At 50.3% G+C, this 19095-nt stretch overlaps 2 protein-coding genes across 5 annotated transcripts; one reads left to right on the top strand and one right to left on the bottom strand.

Moving 5' to 3' along the window:
* Positions 1 to 1497: 1497 nt before the first annotated feature.
* On the bottom strand, positions 1498 to 11538 carry LOC120697552 (leucine-rich repeat receptor-like serine/threonine-protein kinase RGI4). 4 transcript variants are annotated; one of them, XM_039980820.1, is made up of 6 exons: positions 11262 to 11538; positions 11053 to 11125; positions 8533 to 10969; positions 8360 to 8419; positions 2232 to 7023; positions 1498 to 2146 (listed from the first exon to the last, which is right to left on the bottom strand). In XM_039980820.1, exons 5-6 carry the CDS (start codon positions 5086 to 5088, stop codon positions 1626 to 1628), a joined length of 3378 nt encoding a protein of 1125 aa, XP_039836754.1. In that variant the 5' UTR covers positions 5089 to 7023; positions 8360 to 8419; positions 8533 to 10969; positions 11053 to 11125; positions 11262 to 11538; the 3' UTR covers positions 1498 to 1625. The 4 variants fall into 4 exon arrangements, with proteins under 4 accessions (XP_039836754.1, XP_039836756.1, XP_039836753.1 ...); XM_039980822.1 differs by having other exon boundaries at positions 2232 to 6835; XM_039980819.1 differs by having other exon boundaries at positions 8360 to 10969.
* A 211-nt stretch (positions 11539 to 11749) lies between these two features.
* Positions 11750 to 18727, top strand: LOC120697551. Its single transcript, XM_039980818.1, has 7 exons — positions 11750 to 12164; positions 13385 to 13666; positions 14455 to 15569; positions 17125 to 17431; positions 17537 to 17808; positions 17885 to 18201; positions 18316 to 18727. Exons 1-7 carry the CDS (start codon positions 11832 to 11834, stop codon positions 18495 to 18497), a joined length of 2808 nt encoding a protein of 935 aa, XP_039836752.1. The 5' UTR covers positions 11750 to 11831; the 3' UTR covers positions 18498 to 18727.
* Positions 18728 to 19095: the final 368 nt, after the last annotated feature.

Raw genomic sequence — 19095 nt, 5'->3', positions numbered from 1 at the left:
ACGCCGGAGAAGAACCACCAAACTCGCAGAAGAAATCTTCAATATTTTCATTCAGCATTTTCAATAATTTATATTTCCAATTTCAACATTTTATCTTCACAATTTCAACATTTTGAAAGCCAAATGTTGAACATATTTAACAAAATATTGAGTTAATTCTACTAAAATATTGAACATATTTGCCTCAGATAATTGGGCTATATGGGCTTTAAAGATAGATGTCTAAACATGTTCAAGTTTTGTTGGTTCTAATTTTTTGGGCAGTATTTATTCAAAAAAAATTTGTGGGGCATTCAGAGGACGTGGGCCATTGAGAATTTCAAGAACGTATATCTTGATTCAGTGGAGGTGTCATTGGTAAGGTTATTCTGGATCCAGCATGAACAACTAAAATGGTAATATACATATTTGTAGTTAATTTCTTTGCGTTCCTTTGTCTTGCAATTTTCTAACAACAATTGGGTTTGTGTTTTTGGATATTTTTTAAGTAGAAAAAGTCTTTATGGCATGTCACATTTTGTTTGAACAAAAAAAATGGTTGGTAGAAACTAGTCAGTTGTTTAGAAGTTAGTCCCCTTTCTTTGAACACACCCCATACGCTCATCTAAAATTATAAACATGAGAGAATTTTTTATAATGATTGAAAAAATGAGAGCTGTTCATCTGATAGAATCGTATGGTGATCAAGGTAAGAAGTACTTAGACTAAAGTACTTGATGGTACAAAAATGTGGGACTAAGTACCAAAAAGAGTGGGACCGAATACTGATTTAATTTAATTTTCCATAGATCAATGGTCAGAAAAATTTAAGAGAAAAGTACCTAAAAGTACCCTATAGTACTCTACAATCATTGTAACAGAGCTCATAAACATGAATGAGATTAGTCAGTTGCCGATTCCTTTTCTTTCAAAGTTTCTTAATTATATTAAGTAAGATGCAAGGTTAGTTTGAAATGCAAATTCTGATTAGTTGTAACCATGGATATCAAAATGCGTGAAGGAAGTCCATATCTCCATTCTCAAGTGCTTTTGCGCTGCTTTTCTCATGAATGCGTCCATGTTTCAAGCTAAAGTGGCACTAGCCATTAGATATTTAGATGGCTCAAAAATTCAAAATGCAATCCCATTAGTACTAAGTACACAAACTAACCCACAACCTCAGAAAAAGGAGCAACCGGCTAATGGAGTACAAATCACGCGTGGCCCACAACTAGAACAAAAAGAAACGAGACAGTAGGGAATGTGGGAGTCATGTGCTCCCTTTGGCAAACATCCTCATTGATCACAGATGCATTATTATTATCAATCATATATAATTTATACACTAACCTCCATCGCACTACGCTGGATTTATGGTACAAAAACATTATTAGCTTCCCATGACTCATGAGCCCTCCTCTATTATATGGATCAGCTATCATCACTAAGTACCCTACCACAAAGATTCCATTTGACACCCCATAACCCCCCCCCCCCCCCCCCCCCCCCCCCCCCCCGCGCTACTCTTTCACAACAAACCGCAGCTATGACCGGTCATCCACCTTTTCTACGGGTCCCCCGGGATGTATACCCTCCGGTTCCGTACTCACACTGCCAGTGGGCCCAAAGTGTCCAGATCATCCATATCACTCCCGGTTCTTGAGCAGGCTTTGCGACCCTGAACTTTCCCGGGCCTGGGCTTGAGATTGGGCTGGATGGGCCAGAGCAATCAGCTTACTCGGCGAAATGGGCTGCTTCGGGTCGGCCCATTTCCTCATCCCCGCCGCCGCCTCGGCGTCGGCGGCCTCCGCCCCGCCGCCGGCTTTCCGTGCCTCGACGCTGTCGTCGTGCTGGATGCCGCGCAGCAGCGCCGCCACGTCCTTCATGACGGGCCGGTCCTCGGGGCGAGGGCTGGCGCAGAGCAGCGCGATGCCGAGCGCCTGCAGCATCTCCTGGACTTGCGTGTCCGGCCGGCCCTGCAGCCTCGCGTCGATCACCTCCAGGGGCTCGCGCTTCCGGCAGAGGTGGTCGCGCACCCACTGCACCACGCTCTGCCCCTCCCCGAACGACGGCTCCAGCGGCCGCCGCCCGGTGATCATCTCCAGCAGCACCACGCCGAAGCTGTACACGTCGCTCTTCGTCGTGATCTTGGTCATGCACCCGTACTCTGCGTCCAATCAGATGCAATTCGGTGTTCGTTCGACGAATTTCGACGGCAAATTTAATTAAAGCTTACGATTTTGGAAGCTTACCCGGAGCGATGTAGCCGTAGGATCCGGCGAACGGCGGCGGCGACGAATTGGCGCCCTCGTCGGCGAACCTGGCGAGGCCGAAGTCGGCGAGGCAGGCCTCGTAGCGCTCCGCGAGGAGGATGTTGTCGGCCTTGACGTCGCGGTGGATGATGCCCGGCACGCAGTCGTGGTGGAGGTACGCGAGGCCCTCGGCGACGCCGACGGCGATCGCGAGCCGCACCTCCCACTCCACCACGGCGGCGGTCACGCCGCCGCCGCCGTGGAGCAGGCCGCCCAGGGTGCCGTTCGGGAGGTAGTCGTAGAACAGCAGGCGCGTGCGGCGGTTGGCCGCCCACCCCAGCAGCCGCACGATGTTGCGGTGGCGCACCCGGGGGAGCACGCTCACCTCGCACGCGAACGCCTCGGCGGACGCCTCGTCGCACGACCGGAACTTCTTCACCGCGACGGTGGCGCCGCTCGACGGCAGGCTCGCGCGGTACACCGCGCCGGACCACCCCTGCCCGACGATGTTCGCCGGCGTCAGGCTGCGCGCCACGTCCGCCACGCCGATCTCCAGCTTCTGGTACAGCGTCACGTTCCACGGCGGCGACATCTCGCCGTCCGCCTTGTCCCCGCCGCCGCCGGCGCGGGCGGCGCGCCGGTGCCGCCCGAAGAGGATGAGCGCCGCGATCAGAAGGAGCACGACGAGGGCGGAGAGCAGCACGGCCATCGCAACGCGTGCGGCGCGGTGCGCGTCGCGCTCGCGGTCACCGGCGTCGCCGCCCGCGCACCGGGAGAGGCACAGCGCCGGGTTGCCCTCCACGTCGCTCGTCGGCAGCTTCGCGAAGAACACCGTCTCCGGCATCCGTCCGGTGAAGCCGTTGAAGGATACGTTGAGCGCCACGAGGTTCTGGAGCGCGGACAGCGTCTGGAGATCGCCGGAGAGCTGGTTGTGCGAGACGTCGAGCGCCCCGAGCCTCACAAGCCCGGCGAACTCTGGCGGGATCGTGCCGGTGAAGCTGTTGCAGCTGAGGTTCAGAGCAATCTCCAGCCCCGGAATTTTGCCGATGCTCCCCGGAATCTTGCCGGAAAGCGTGTTGCCGCCGACGTCGAGGAGCTGGAGCCGGGAGCAGGAACCGATCTCCGGCGGTACCGGCCCGGACAGCCGGTTGACACTGAGAATGAGCTTCGTGAGCGAGGTGAGCATGCCGATGTCCGACGGGAGGGTGCCGCCGATGGCGTTGTAGGATAGGTCGAGGTACTGGAGCGAGAGCAAGTCCTGGAACATCCCCGGCGGCAGCTCGCCGGCGATGGCGTTGTCGTGGACGTCGACGAACGTGAGATTCCGGCACCCGGATATCTCGGCCGGCAGAGCGCCGGACAGCCGATTCGAACTGAGATCGAGGAAGCTGAGATTTCCCAGCTTGCCTATCTCGGCCGGTATCGCGCCGGCGATGTGGTTGCCGCTCACCCGGAAGCGGACGAGGGACGTGCAGTTGCCGATCTCCGGCGGCAGCTCGCCGGAGAGGTTGTTGTTGATGAGCAGCAGCTTGGACAGGCGCGGCAGGGCGAAGAGTGAGCGCGGGACGGGACCCGTCAGCGCGTTGTTGGACAGGTCGAGCGCCTCAAGGCTCGCGCACCGGCCGAGCTCCGGCGGGATGGTGCCGGTCAGCTGGTTGGCCCAGAGGTAGAGCATGCGCAGCGACGGGAGGCTGCCGAGCGTGGCGGGGATGCTGCCGGTGAGCTGGTTGTTGTCGAGCTCGAGGTCAGTGAGGTTGCCGCACCGGGCGAGCTCCGGCGGCACCGCGCCGGAGAGCTTGTTGACGCTGAGCTGCAGCTGCTGCAGCGACGCCAGGTTGCCGAACGACGCCGGGATGTGGCCGGTGAGCCCGTTGAGGGAGAGGTCCACGACGGTGAGCCCGGGGCACGAGCCGAGCTCCGGCGGGATGATGCCGACGAGCTGGTTCTGCCACAGCAGCAGGTTGGTGAGCTTCCTGAGCCCGCCGAGCTGCGCCGGGATGGACCCGGACAGCGCGTTCTCGTAGAGGTAGATGTTCTCCAGGCTGCTGCACTGGCCGAGCTCCGGCGGTATCGGGCCGGAGAGCAGCGCCGTGTAGACGGCCAGCGTGGTGAGGTTCTTGAGCCGGCCGAGGCTCGCCGGCAGCGGCCCGGTGATGCTGGTCTCGGCGAGGCCGATCATGGTGAGCCTGGAGCAGTTGCCGATCTCCGTGGGGAGCGCGCCCTGGAGGTTCTTGTTGCCGCCGCCGCGGAGCACCTCGAGGCTGGCCATCCGCCCGATAGCCGCCGGTATCTTGCCGGCGAGCTGGTTGTCGTAGATGATGAGCTCGCGGAGCGCCGTGAGGTTGCCGATGGCGTCCGGAAGCGTGCCCTCCAGTCGGTTGGAGTTGAGGTACAGCGTCTCGAGCTTGCTCCCTTCCCGGCACAGCTCCGCTGGTATCCTCCCCGTGAACGCATTGTTGCTGAGGTCGAGGTGCGCCAGCGCCGGCAGCTCGCCGAGCCCCGGCGGGATCGGCCCCGTCAGGTTCGCGCCGGTGAGGACGAGCCGGGACAGCGTGGCGCCCAGGGCGGTCAGGTTGGCCGGCACGCCGCCGAACAGGTCGACGAACTGCAGGCTGAGCTCCGTGACGCCCCCGTCGGCGTCGCACGTCACGCCGGTCCACCGGCACGGCGACGCGTCGCTAGGCTTCCAGTCGGCCAGCGCGTGGCCGCCCCGCAGCGTGGCCTTCCACGCCAGCAGCGCCGCGCCCTGCTCGTCCACGGCGACGGCGCAGCCTACGCACAGCAGCAGCACCGTGCACAGCGCCACCTCCGCCGCCCGCCATTTGCTTCTTCTACTCATCATAACACCAAGACCCATAGACAAACACACCTGTACTGAATTGCAAGTATATGACCAAGAACACAATAATTCTGTAGAACCGTAATGTACTACTGCTAATTGCCCCCCAAATCTTGGTCTTGCTTATGTCGCAAGACTAGTACAAACAGAGGAGGAAGACGAAGAGAGAGAAAGAGAGGCCATGTGATGGGAGATGGTGCAAGGTTTTTATATGCTTGTAGTTGCAAGGAAGAGGGAGGCCAAAGCCCAAAGGTTAGCAGTAAGAACAAGAAAGTAAGGTCTAAATAGGGCAATAGGCTATGTTTGAGAGGGGTAGGAGTAGGTTAAAGAGCGTAGAGTTTGATGAGGTCATGGAGCAATGCAGGCCGTGTTTGTTTGCCTGCAGAATCTCTGGATCCAAGGTCAGTGCTGCACACTGCATACACCTCTGTCCATCTTTGTGGCCTCTAGTGCAGGGTAATTGCTGCTGCTAAATGCTAGGTTACTGGTAGGATTGGAGGGTTAGGTATTTGAAAATTTTGGGTAGGGATCACACACACCAACGACTAATTGCTTTGCGATAGATTTTTAAATGGCGGCAACAGCTTTGATGCTCAGATGAAAAGATGGTGTGCCTCACCTCAGAGCAGCGCCACACCGGCCGCATCAGATCAGGAAGACAGTTAAGTAACTTCATGGAAAGCCTGTGTGTCACGGGGGATAAGATAAATTAACAGGCGGTTAGAGTAGCATTTTTTGACAGCAAGCAAGTGCTTGGTTGCAGTTTTAAGTTTTGCAGGGTCACAATTGAAGTTCTAGAACAGAAGAATGACAAGAGCTGAGACTTGAAAGAAATGGTGTGGAATTGCAGTAAAAGGATACATCGATCAAATGGACTTCTGCAGTATCGATGGAAGAAACTGAATCTGAAGAGTTCTATCATCCACTCCATGCAACGTGCTTGAGCATATCCACAAACTGCAAACATTAGAACAGAGTTGGTAAAATTTGTTAAAAAAGTGAAGAAAAATCTTTCAGCTGAACAAGGAGGCAGATTCAGATTTCAGAAGAGTTCCATTCATGCCAGAACATAAATGTACTATCACAAAAGTTTCGAGTTCTTTTTTATTTGAAATTTTGAATGCACATGAACCAAATTTCTCTTGAATCCACTTTAATGTCTTGGCATAAACAACCAGTAGGCCCTGCACTGTAATTACAATCATTGCAGGGTGACAATTGAACTGCTATGGTAGTAAGAATCTCCAGAGTTGATTGAAAGTTAAAAAGGAGAATAAAAGGAGACATCACAGCTGGTGACCCAGTGGTAACACATGGCACAGAGGTGAATGAGAGCCAGTTCATTCCATGCAGTAACAATTATATAAAGCTCAATGGCAGAGGCTGTTCCTCACTTCCTTGGCAGATTATACTGGGAGGATTGGATCCAAACCCCTCAATGGAGCTGCTGTCACATGCCCTGGGTTAGATCTAATCTTGCCTTTCCACAGTTAAATGCTTTGTTAATTACTGCCCCCTTGTACTTGGTATTAATGTAGAGGAAGCCGCCATCCAGCAGATGAAATATATACTGGCAAAAGGGCAGGAAATTTTGCAGGCACACAGATCTAGATCTACCTTCCTGCACTTCCAAATTCCCATTGGTAAATGAGCTGTTCTGAGTAACCACTGCTGCGTCACTGATCCCGATCCTGTAGAAGATAATGGAACTTGCAGGGGATTTACATTGGAAGTAGAACTTCTGTTGCAGGGCTGCTTGTTTTACCTGAAAAGGTTATGGTACAAACTGCTTACTGCACAGAGATAAGTGCTCTGACCTCTGATAACATACATGTACAGAGATTAAAGTCGAACTAGAACCATCAGCAATCCATGAAATCAATGACTATACTTGCATGCTCTGATTGAATAGACTGAGGAACAATGCTCACTCATTGCCATTGATCGATGAACCTGACAAAGTATAGTACACTAGAAATTAACTACTGCTGATAAAATGTCAAGACACGTAACAGTGCTCATGAACCAATCTATGAGCAGAGTTCATGAAAATTGTGGGTAACAATGCAGAAGCAGGGAAGCTGAAAGCTGGTACAAACTGAAAGGCTAACAATTTTTTACATGCAAGGGAAGCAGAATGAAGTGAGGAAGTTATGCTTGTTGAATATGATAGAGGAGTTTTAGTTTTAAAAGTACAATCATTTGCACAGTGCACAGTTTCCAAGGTTTTCACCACATCTTGATCTGATCTACTGAAACAAATTGTTCACCTGCTTCAGTTTGTACCTTGATGCGTATGGCATTGGCAGGTTTGTTGGCAAAATGTCAAAGTATCTGTTCTTTGCATGGTGCTTGTACATGCTATACATAGCGGTAATTAAATCAACCAGTAGTTGAAAGGTATCTCAGTATGGCATATTTATCTTTGATTTTATTAAGCAAAAGCGATCAAGCGATCACGTGAGGCAGTGGACTATTGGAGAATGCAGATACTTGCCGCGTGACTGCATCCACCCAATAATATTCCATTTTTAGGCCCTTGTAGACATGGTGTGGCTATTGGTAATCATGTGATTCATCTTTTTGTTAGGGGTGTAGCCAAATTTAATTAATCCTACAAACCAAAAGCCAAGGTGAGTTTTACGGTTGGGAGAAGCAAAGGTGTACAAAATTCAAACTAAAAGGGAAAAAAGGAGAGAGTATGAATAAAAGAACTGAAATATTCAAAAGCTAGCTTGCAAGTAACAGTAAGGATGAAAATGGTGTACATGAGAGACATTGACAAGGAGAGAATCTAAGCATGAGGGGTGGTGGTGAGGTGGTAGGACACATGGAGAGGTTAAAGACACGGAGAATAGAATACACAAGGACAGGGTAGACATCATGTGAGAAGGTGATGGTGGAACAGATAAACACAGATATCATTGGGGGAGGTGGACATTTGTTTAATGCCGAGCAATTAAGGGCATGGTAGACATGAATCAGCAATAAATAAGCGAATATAGCACCGTAACTGGTGAAGGAGCAATGAACAAAAGGAGCTATGGAGTGGGGCGGCAACTAGTTTCCAAATTTTTGTGTTTCTAAAAAGAATTACAAAATTAGTGATGCCTAGACAGGGGAAAACAAACAGAATCGCCTGCTCAGTAGTATGTTCCACATTTCAAAGGGAGGTGCAGAGAGGATAAAAAAGGACACTTGTTGAAGCATTTGATTGCAGGGTTCTTTCCATAGAAATGAAATATAACTTCAAGCAGAGCAGATAATTTCTTCATTTCTAAATGGTTACCTGCTGAAATATTATGGACTCGACCTTGTGATGTTTCTGAAAACAGATGCCCATCTGCCACTGGAAATGAAGCTCTTCAAGCATATGGTACCAGAAACTGAAACCGAACACAACTGATAGAAAAGAAAATGTACCTGCCGTTCAAATATTAAGCTAGAAGGGTTAATACATACCATACATATTTTGTTCTTCAGATTTGTAGCCTTGCCATGCTTGAGAAAATGGTAGAAGCTTTCTCAGTGACAAACTCAAGGAGCTATAATCAGGAAAGTCCTCATTTTACAAGCAGAGTTCCAGAAATAAAATGAACTTTAGACTCCAGAGCAGCAGCTGAGCTTCAGATGTCCAATTAACGAGTGCCATGCAGAAATCTTGCAATCATTTCATTTCGAAATAAACCATGGATTAAAATCAATTATTCTGTACCAAAATCAATCTTCAACATAAGTATCATTGAACACCAATCCAGATCATATGCTGGCTTCATCAAGACATGAATAGATGAATTTATCAACGGTATGTAATGATTAGATAGTGATAAATTGCACTCTGATGTATTGTGAATTAGCCTATTTTCCATCAACTGGCTTGCAAGAAACAATTGCCCCTCCCCTCTACTTTCACAACTCCTATTGTAAACCTGCAAAATCAAGAACAAATATAGAGTTGTAGACTACACAAATCAATCAGTTCTTTGGTGCGCACTGTGAAATGATTAGAAACACCAATATAAAATTGGCAAGGGTCCATAACACTGAAGCTATACATATTTAGTCATTATTTAATTAACTAAGATAATTGTTCTTTAGAGAACATCTCGAGAGCAGTGCCCGGGTTCTATGGGTAGTGGAGCGGAGTCCTTTGATCTCTTTCCGCTCTAAGCAGCAATTAAACCAAAAGTATCCGTATAATATAGCTGTAACCATCTTTCTCCACTTTGTGACCTAATCAGCTTTTATCATATGCACATTAATTTTGTTTTTGAGGTGGGTGCGCGCATTTTACACTGATATGAACATAATTATGCAGTATATTCGTTGCTTGTCCACTATCAGCTCCAATCTTCACCTAAATTAGACGGTAGTTAACGATTCCCAAGAAAGATTAGCTTTGCTTTTCACGGCATGTCTATGACATTAGAAATGGATTTTTTTGATGACAAACTAGGTATGAGATTAAACGGGAAATGTCTACTTGTGGTGGTTCCACAACTTTCTTGCACTGATCTCATGCAAAAAATCAGAATTGTGATGTTCATTTAGATAGTTATATAATTCTAAAACATCACTCATCGAGTCATCGTACTAAGGTTCCAGTTCATGTACATCATATCCCTATGTTAGTTTCTTGAAATAGTTGCAAGATTCCATGGTCAAATAACGACATGCTACAGAAACCTAATTTCCTAGGTATGACGCTTCCAAAACAGAGGTTAGAATCCCTGCATTGACCATGAAAGATAATTTCATCTACAGTAAAATATACCTAAGAACTGATGATAAAGGAGAGAGCAAGTACAAATGCATTCACCATGCTTGATAGTGCACCAGAATACAAGTACAAAGTCTAGCAGCCAGTAAAAGGAACAGTTAATGTACTGACTTTGGTGCGTATTTTCTTTTTTCTTCTGAATGCAATGATACACAGCTCTCCCACATATTCTTTAAAAAGAATGGACTGACTTTATCTTAACGATAGATGAAGGAATAACAAATCAGCTAAGGTATAGAACGAGCTTATATGATCAGGAACATTTGGAAACTTTATGGGAAGCAACTTTGTGAGAGGACTTATGGGAAAGCATTGCAGAGACTACCATATGTGATATTGCACAAAACGTAACAATTTGCAGGATGGATTGCATCACCTTATAGCGGTTCCTTCCTGAAATTAAGGTACCTGTCCATTCTTGTAGTTATATAACAACTAAAGAGAAGCATGAATGTCTCAAAAGTATGGGTGGACTTACACTTGGGCAGTGTCAAAAAGAAAAAACTATGGCAGCATTCCATGATCCAAAAACTAAGACAAAAATGAAGTCAAGTTAGCTTTTTGCAAAGCAGAAAGGTAGAACCAGAGAGTATGTCATGGTCCAAAAGGCAGGCCAAACTGATGTCACGCTGAGCTTTTATTTATCTAAATGCTAATTGATGAGAAAGTTGTTTTCTCCAGCTCACAAGCACGGCCTCCGGCTAAACAAGTTTATAGTCTTCGTTAATTCTTTTTTTTTAAAAAAAATTTCCTCAACTCTGCTAGCCAGGCGGCCAGGCCACCTAAAATTAGCAGTATCTGATCACAAGTCCCCTTCGATCTTTCCCTCACTACTTAATCTTCTCTCTGAAGGCCGCAGCCCTCCTGACTACATGACCATCACCTAATAGATGATTCAAAGGAGTCAATCAATTGCCAAAGGATAGACAAGGGAAAGCAAACAAGAAGCAGAAACGATCGTAAAATCAAAACGAGGAGAAAAAGATCATCAATATTCTGAAACTTGTAGCTTTGTATAACCAACAGCAGTAAGAAGGTGGTAGACAAAGGATTCACATGTCAAGCGATCTTGAAACCCCGTCAAGAAATCGACTCCGCACGGACACTGGGCATCGAATGCTGCCATACAGGGTCACTGTTGGTGTAAAATCACTAGTTAATTGGGGGGACCAGATAGTTGTGTGTACTACTCAAAATGTCACCTCTAGACTCCAGTCCACGGAGCTGCTCTGGTACATATATGCCAGGCGCCTCATCCTAGGATGCTTGCTGCCACTGCGCAGTCAAAAAAAGGATCAGCTTAGCTATGATGGACTCATGAATCATGAAGGAATGAATGATGGCATCTTAAACTTAAAGCACACTCCTAAGACTCCAAGCAACAAACACAACAAAACTATCAGTATCTTACATTTTATCGAGATCGATGCCGGCAGAATTATTCGAAAACCAAACCACTCTCGCAATCCAGAACCCCTCCAGTTCTCCGTTCTCTTCGACTTGCACTGCAGCGCGAATAGATTGCAGAGAAGCCGCGAGGAGACGAGGAGCCACCAGCTGTGAGTGGAGTCTACCACCTCGCGTTTGCGCCGCGCCGCCAGGGCCCAGCCGGAGTCGCGGCCAGCCCGATCCCGCCGCCGTCGGACCGAGGCGGGGCAGACGGGAGGAACCGACTCGTCGGCGACGGCGTCGCCTTCTCCATTTCGATTGGGCCGCTCCTTCGCTCGGGCCAATTTCTTCTATAGGCCCATCATCGATTTAGGCCCACTACCCAATGCCACCGAAAAGGACTCCAAGGCTTAATCGCGTGGCGTAATAACTAAGAAATCGATTAATCTAAAAAAAAACTAGGAAATCGATTAATTAAATAATTAATCACTTGGCTCCCACCTCAAGCCATAAGCTTCCGCTTCCGCCCCCAACAAACAGCCCAGCAGCTCCGATCCGCCGCCGCCGCGTCTCGCCTCGCCGCCTCGCCGCGATGAACGCGTCGCAGTTCATGGACAAGCAGATCCAGGGCCTCGCCGCCTCCGGCGCCGCCGCGTCCTCGCCGCCGGCGTCCGGCGGCGGCGGGCTGGCCGATCTGATGAGCCCCGACCCGCAGGAGGAGGCGGAGAGCCACGGGCGCCGCCCCCACTACGGCGGCGCCAACGGCAACGGCAACGGAAACAGCGCCGACGAGGTGCTGCCCAGCTACGACTTCCAGCCCATCCGCCCCGCCACCAGCGCCAGCGCGGTCCCCGTTGGCTCGGCCCCTGCGGTGGGCGCCTGGGGGCCGCTCGACTCCAAGGACGCGTCCCCCAACCCCCTCAAGGTACTATACTGCTCACTCGCCGGCGCCGATCATGGCTCAGCTGATAGATAGATCTGTTCAAAGTGCCCCTTCACTCGCAAATCGAACAAAATTTGTCAAGGTTATTTTCTAGCTCGCGTGCTTCGTAGCCGGTGATGTCGTAGTTCACGATACCGTTGGGAATGAAGGAGTCGGTACGGTTGCTCACTTTCTGCAGGCATCAGAAAGATAAACTGGAAGTAGCCTTTTTGGCTCCGATGTCTGAAAATTGGTGCCTATAGATTCTCCACAAAAAAAAAGAAGTACATGCAGATGTGATGTGTATTTTCCTTTATCTACAGTGTGTGTGATCTCTTTATTTTCTTGTTATGTGTTGGCGTTGCTTGTCCTATCCTATACACCAAGCCCTAGGCTCTTTACAGAATTTGCAAATGGCTATCATACATATGAGTGCTCTAACACCTTGCACAACAGTTTCCATCTTTCAGTAGCAAATTATATCTGGACAATGCACTATATATTTGTGTCCTTGGCGTCTTCAAAGCAGTGCTCCATATATTTGCATCCTTGCTTCTGTCCTCTCTGTGGCTTCACTTGCTGAACATGGGCCTTTTTATTTACTGTAAAGTGCATTCATATGGATGCTGTTTTCTATGACTTTGTTAGGACTTAGGACAAAAATTAATTGCTGAGCTTTTCTTTATTGGCAGTATGCACTACATTCAGGGAAAAAAATATCTTTCATTTCATAGTGTGTTAACTTCCTTATTATGCCTGTTCATCCAGCATTGTTGAACTTTGAGTGATATAGGTTCACATACTACATTCATACTTCAAATTCATATGTATTTGTGTTGGCAAATTCAGCAATATACTTGAGCTTTCAGATTCAGCACTATATTTGTGCTTTCAAATTCAGCATCATGCCATCATTATACGCACTTTATGTATTAATGATAGTGTATGCTTCTTATTTGCTTTAGTTAATACAAGAATCATTTGTTCTGTTCATGCAATTTATTGACCACTGTTTAATTTCTAACATGAGGAACACAGAATCACTGGTCCATTCATTTCATCTGTTTCTGTAATTTGTAAATAACCACTCTTGCATATATTGTCCTTTTCAATATGATGCATGATTGTTTGTCAATTCACATGGTTATAATTGTTATCGCTGCCCTATTTTTCACTTTCCCTGTGAGGTATTTACCCATTCTTTTACCTTATCCTACATCCAGAGTTCTGGTGTATTGGAGCCTCAACACATGCTAAAGAAAGTTAATCATGAAGAAGAGAGGAGCAACTTTAGTGCAGTCACTATAGTGGATATCGATCGTACCATGAAGAAATATGCTGATAATCTTCTTCATGCACTCGAAGGTGTAAGCTCAAGGCTTTCACAGCTGGAGGACAGGACATACCATCTCAAGAACTCTGTTGGTGAGCTGAAGTTAACAATCGGTAACAATAATGGAAGTACTGATGGAAAACTGAGGCAATTCGAGAACACACTTCGTGAGGTAAGATTCTGTTGCTATAACTGTGTAACCCCTCCCCCTCCCTGTGTGTCCCCTACTCCCCTCTCTCCTTTTCTGCGTTGGAGAATGGACCATGCGGTCATAACAAAATGCTAGTTCTTTAGTTCTGATAGTCAAGATGAGGGTATTTTTGTTTCCTATGCAATATCTATTCTCTCTTTTTTTTACCTCGTTTATGTTTGTGATGACTATAATCAAGCGTTATTGTACATTTTTGTGTGTTTTGCTTATGACATTCAACCTTTATTACTTTTATGCACTGTTATCATTTCTATTTTTTTTATTCTTAACGGTTCATAGGTTGCAGCTGGGTCATACACTTAAACTCGCGTCATTGTTTACATTTGCTAACTTTGCCTCTTCTAGGAATATGTTGTATCATATATTGGCTAATCTGTAAGGTTGCTTAGGGCAATATGCACACCATCTGAGTTTCTGTGTTAGTACGAAGTTTGTTTCAGCCCCAACCAAGGTTGTGGAAGCATGTAGATGTATCAAGATTATTTTTATTTACATGCATGTTTTATAATATAAATAATGTTTTTACATTCGTATAACATATTCTTCATCTGATAGTTCTATGTGTGTTCATGCATCATGTTTCACTCTTTGGTCAATTATATTTCTTTTTTATTTTTTGTTCTCTTATAGACGACCATTGTAGGAAACACCTCATTTGGTGCTCATTTGTACCTATCTGTTCTGTACCGTAATTCCATAACAGTTGTGGTGTTTAGTCCCATGATTAACCCTCTATTCACGACTTACAGGTTCAAGCAGGTGTGCAGATTTTGCGTGACAAGCAGGAAATTGTTGAGACTCAGATCGTACTAGCTAAGCTCCAAGTGCCCAAAGCAGGGGATGTTCATTCAGAAAATACTGATGCTGGGCACGCAGACTTGCGGCAGCAGCCAACTCCACCCCAGCAACCCATTCAATCTCAGAACCAAGCCCCTCCCCCTTCACAACCACCAGCACCACTGCCTGTCCTTCCTGCTCCAACTGCACCACCTCCACCCCCAACTCAAAACCAACCTCCAACTCACTTCCCTGCCCATGTACCGCATCCCCAGGTTCCATCAGTCGCACCCGCTCTGCCAGCACCTTCAGTGCCATCCATACCACAGGAATCTTATTATCCCCAATCAGCACAGCCAACTGAGGCCACCCATCAGCAATACCAAGCTCCACCAGCTCTGCAGCTTCAAGCGGCACAGCCACCACCACCCCAGCACTACCAAACCCCACCTCAGTTTGCTCAATATTCTCAACGTCCCCCTCCTGCAAGTGTTAACCCCTCAGCTGCGCTTCCACCCCCGGTGCCCCAGCAGCCCGAAGAACCAGCACCATATTGCCCTCCCGCCCAGAGCTATCCACCAAATGTACGCCCACCACCCCCTTATATGCCACCCCCTAGTGGACCCGCTGCTCCTTTCTACGGGCCAAACCCTGGCATGTACGAGCCCCTTGCTGTCAGGGCAAACTCCGGGCCACCACCGCCATACAATGCTGGATACAAACCACCGGGTGCTGGCGGTTTCGCCGAGTCTTATGGTTACACCGGGTCTCCATCCCACCGTGGCAATGCTGGAATGAAGCCGCCCTCGCCCTTTGCCCCTCCCGGTGGAAGCGGCGGCTATGGCAGGCTTCCCACAGCTCAGGTGCTGCCCCAGGCTGCGCCAGTCAGCTCCACGCCGATCGGCTCTTCTTCCGGCACCAGAGTGCCCATCGACGACGTGATCGACAAGGTGGCCACGATGGGGTTCTCGAAAGAGCAGGTCAGGGCGACGGTGCGCAAGCTGACGGAGAACGGGCAGAACGTGGACCTGAACGTGGTGCTCGACAAGCTGATGAATGACACCGACGCCCAGCCCCAGAGGAGCTGGTACGGGCGGTGAGCAGAGCTGCCCGGGCTGGCGCTGGCCGGTTTCGTGAGCAGAGCACCAAATATTGCTGAACAGCCATGGAACCAACCATTCTTTAGCATCATCCACCATTGAGTCTACTGTCTACGACTTCCACTGTATTTGTTTTACTGTTACTCGCTGTCAAATAAATGATGCCCGAACGGCCATTGTTCGTTTCTTATCTGAATGTTCTATGTTCACGTGCTCTGTACTGTGCCCGCGTACTTGCCGCTTGTCGCTGTTGCGAGTGATTTCCCGGTGTGGTGCACCATCTTGTATTATTGTGCTCGAGACGAAACGATCTCGTCAGACGACGATTTTTTTTTAGATTCTCAGACGATGTTGGCGTTGGCAATTGCAAGACGCAGCCTTGGAGGCTGGTGATTGCTCCAGGCTCCCGTTGCCAAGCGGCGTCGTCGTCGTCCAGCAGCTCAAAAATGTCTCTACTGTAGTGTGGTCTCATCTATCGCTGTACCAGAGCTTTACTTTTCTCTTGTCTTTCCTGATGATGTTAGCATGTTCTTGCACTCCCGTCGGAAACGTCACAGCTCGACACGATCCCTGCGGTTCAATCTGTCAATCACCATCAGAATTCCTCCTCCCAGGAAAGTTTTTTTTTTGAAGAAATTCAGGAAAGGTTTTCAAGAGCGCCCGTCTGGCTCGTGATCTGCAACGCTTTCTTCCTTGTGGCATGCCCGGTGCTGCTTGGATTTGGATGGATAGCTCTGTCAGCGTCAGCTCCCAGGACCACGCAGCACGATCCCCCTGCTCCTGCTCCAGCCATCGACCCATGATCCATCCAAAGTTCGCTGCGAGCGAGCTCGCCGCCATCGATCGCTCCAAAGTTGGCTGCAACAACCTCGCCGCAGAAAAGGCGCGGCCGCCGTCGCCCGCAAGCAACCGCCGCCTCCACCTCCTCGCCTCCCCCGTCGTCGTCCAGCGCCGCGGCACGCCACCGGCCCGCGTGCGATGCGTGTCGCGAGCGCCGGCCGGGGCTTTAAATCCAGGGGCGGCCTCCTCCTCCTGCATCAGCTCGCAGGCTGTCCTCATCAGCAGAGGCGCAAGATAAGGCTACCGCGTGCGGTGTTCGCTCCCAAGCTCCCCGCTACGAGAACAACCAAGGTGATCGCCGCGCGCGCGCCGATGGCCGGGGGCGGTGGTGAGAGGCCGCGAGTGCCGGCCGGCGCGGCCGGGCTCGCCGTGTGGGCGACGCTGTTGTGCAACGCCGCCTCCCTCGCGTACTTCCTCCGCAGCTACGTCGTCGACGGCAGCCGCCGCCGCCGCCGCGGGTGCGCGGCGAGGTCGGGCGCCGACGACGTCGCGCTGCAGCCGGAGGACGGCGGCGAGCTGCGGCCGGAGGGCGAGGACCCGGACCACGCCGTCGCGCTGGCGCCGGACGCCGTCCTCAACCTCGAGCTGTGCGCGCCCGCTCGTCCATCTTTTCTCGCCACGCCGCGCCGCGCCGCGGCACCAGGTAACTGAGTCTCGCGTATGGTCTCATCAAAGCTTTTGGTTTTTGCCGTGTGCGTGCAGCGGCGACCCGATGATGTACGAGGCGTTCTGGCGGGAGGTCGGGGGCCGCGCGGCGACCGTGATCCGGGGCTGCCAGGCTATGAGCTACGTCTCCGACGACGCCGCGCTCTGCTGGTTCCTCGAGCCAGAGCTCGAGCGCGAGGTGCGCCGGCTCCACCGTGTCGTCGGCAACGCCGTGGCCGACGGCTACCACCTCGTCGTCGGCACCGGCGCCACCCAGCTCTACCAGGCGGCCATGTACGCGCTCAGCTCGCCGGCGCAAGGGGACAAGCCCGTCCCCGTCGTCTCGCCGGCGCCATACTACTCCGTGAGATCACTCAAGCCAGAGTCTTAGTAGCCTTACTGCTTGCTATATATATTATCATGGAAAGCAAGCAAATTCATTGTGATGTTTTTTTTTCCTGCGTGCCAGTCGTATCCGCCGCAGACGGACCTCCAGCTCTCGGGGCTTTACCGCTGGGCCGGCGACGCCAACACGTTCGCCGGCGGCGAGTGCATCGAGCTCGTCTGCTCGCCCAACAACCCCGACGGTGCCGTCCGCGAGGCCGTCGTCGCCGGTGGCAAGGCGATCCACGACCTGGTCTACTACTGGCCGCAGTACAAGCCCATCACAGGGCGCGCCGCCCACGACATCATGCTCTTCACCGTGTCCAAGATCACCGGCCACGCCGGCACGAGGCTCGGGTATGTCCGAATTCCCGGCACGCCGGCAGAAGCTAGCGGCGGTGCATTTCTGACAACGACGGCGACGATTTCTCAGGTGGGCGCTGGTGAAGGACCCCGAGGTGGCCAGGAAGATGGTCTACTTCGTCGACCGGAGCACCATCGGCGTATCCAGGGAGTCGCAGCTGCGCGCCACCAAGATCCTCGGGGTCGTCTCCGACGCCTACGAGACCCCGCCGGCCGGTGATGGCAGCGGCGCTACGGGGCCGCGCCTCTTCGACTTCGCGCGGCGGCGCTTGGAGGAGCGCTGGCGCACCCTGCGCGCCGCCGTGGCGGCCTCCGGCGCCTTCAGCCTGCCGGAGGAGACCGCCGGCCACTGCAACTTTAGCAAGCGAACCGTGACAGCTTGTCCTGGTAACAACCACCTGCAATCCGCCATTGCCACTGCATAATTCAACACAGATCGATGCTTTGCATTTGCAGCCAAGGTACTCTGAATTATCCTCGGATTCGGTCTTGTTTTTGCAGCATTCGCGTGGCTGCGATGCGAGAAGGAAGGCGTGGAGGACTGCGCCGAGTTCCTCGCCGGCCACAAGATCGTGGCGCGCGGCGGGGAGCAGTTTGGAGGAGACGCGCGGTGCGTCAGGATCAACATGCTGGACAGGGACCAAGTGTTCGACATGCTTGTGCAGCGCCTCTCCGCCATATAAACTGAACGCACATATCAAAACAAACAAACTGAACGGACTGAACAAGCTTGGAGTGGTAGCAAGCAACCACCAACCATCACGGAATAAATTGAACCTGGACGGTTTTGGTGTTCATTTTCTCAGTTCAATCTTAGTTTCTGGTAGAGATGCAAGTTTTGGTTTGTTTCTGCATGCAGTTTGGTGCTGAACTCTCTGAATAATGAAATCTACTCACTGGGTACAAGAGATCATGGCCTGGCATTTAACATTTTTCAACAAATATAAGGGATTATGGGTAATATTAGGAAACCACGTCTTAACTCACCGTAAAAGAAATCGGTCATTCGGCATGTCTCCCTTGAAGCATCTCATGAGGAAGATGGTGCAGTAGGCAGAATAAATTCTTTGTTGGACACTAAAAGATTGATAAGCTCATGTTTCGCTTCTTTGCTAGACACAATGTTGGTAACCTTTTAAATCATATTCCGATAAAAAAAAACCTTTTACATATACATGATGACGCATAGGGACAACTTCTAGAAGGTGTAAGTGAAGTAAGGAAGATCTCTTCTCAAATAATAATGTCAACACACTGAAGAGAGGTGCACTTGGTCCATCC

This window comes from Panicum virgatum, chromosome 3K, assembly GCF_016808335.1.
Source record: "Panicum virgatum strain AP13 chromosome 3K, P.virgatum_v5, whole genome shotgun sequence".
Classification (NCBI taxonomy): Eukaryota; Viridiplantae; Streptophyta; class Magnoliopsida; order Poales; family Poaceae; genus Panicum; species Panicum virgatum.
Note: the sequence above shows the minus strand (reverse complement) of the source record. Positions and strands in the feature narration are given on the sequence as shown.

Excerpts from the sequence above, each read along its gene's own strand:
- LOC120697552 (XM_039980821.1), bottom strand. The coding sequence starts at position 5,088 with ATGGGTCTTGGTGTTATGATGAGTAGAAGAAGCAAATGGCGGGCGGCG. Across the intron at positions 2,147-2,231 it reads CTACGGCTACATCGCTCCGG|AGTACGGGTGCATGACCAAG; the intron begins GTAAGCTTCCAA and ends GATTGGACGCAG.
- LOC120697551 (XM_039980818.1), top strand. The coding sequence starts at position 11,832 with ATGAACGCGTCGCAGTTCATGGACAAGCAGATCCAGGGCCTCGCCGCC. Across the intron at positions 15,570-17,124 it reads GCCCAGCCCCAGAGGAGCTG|CGGCGACCCGATGATGTACG; the intron begins GTACGGGCGGTG and ends GTGTGCGTGCAG. Across the intron at positions 17,809-17,884 it reads CACGCCGGCACGAGGCTCGG|GTGGGCGCTGGTGAAGGACC; the intron begins GTATGTCCGAAT and ends ACGATTTCTCAG.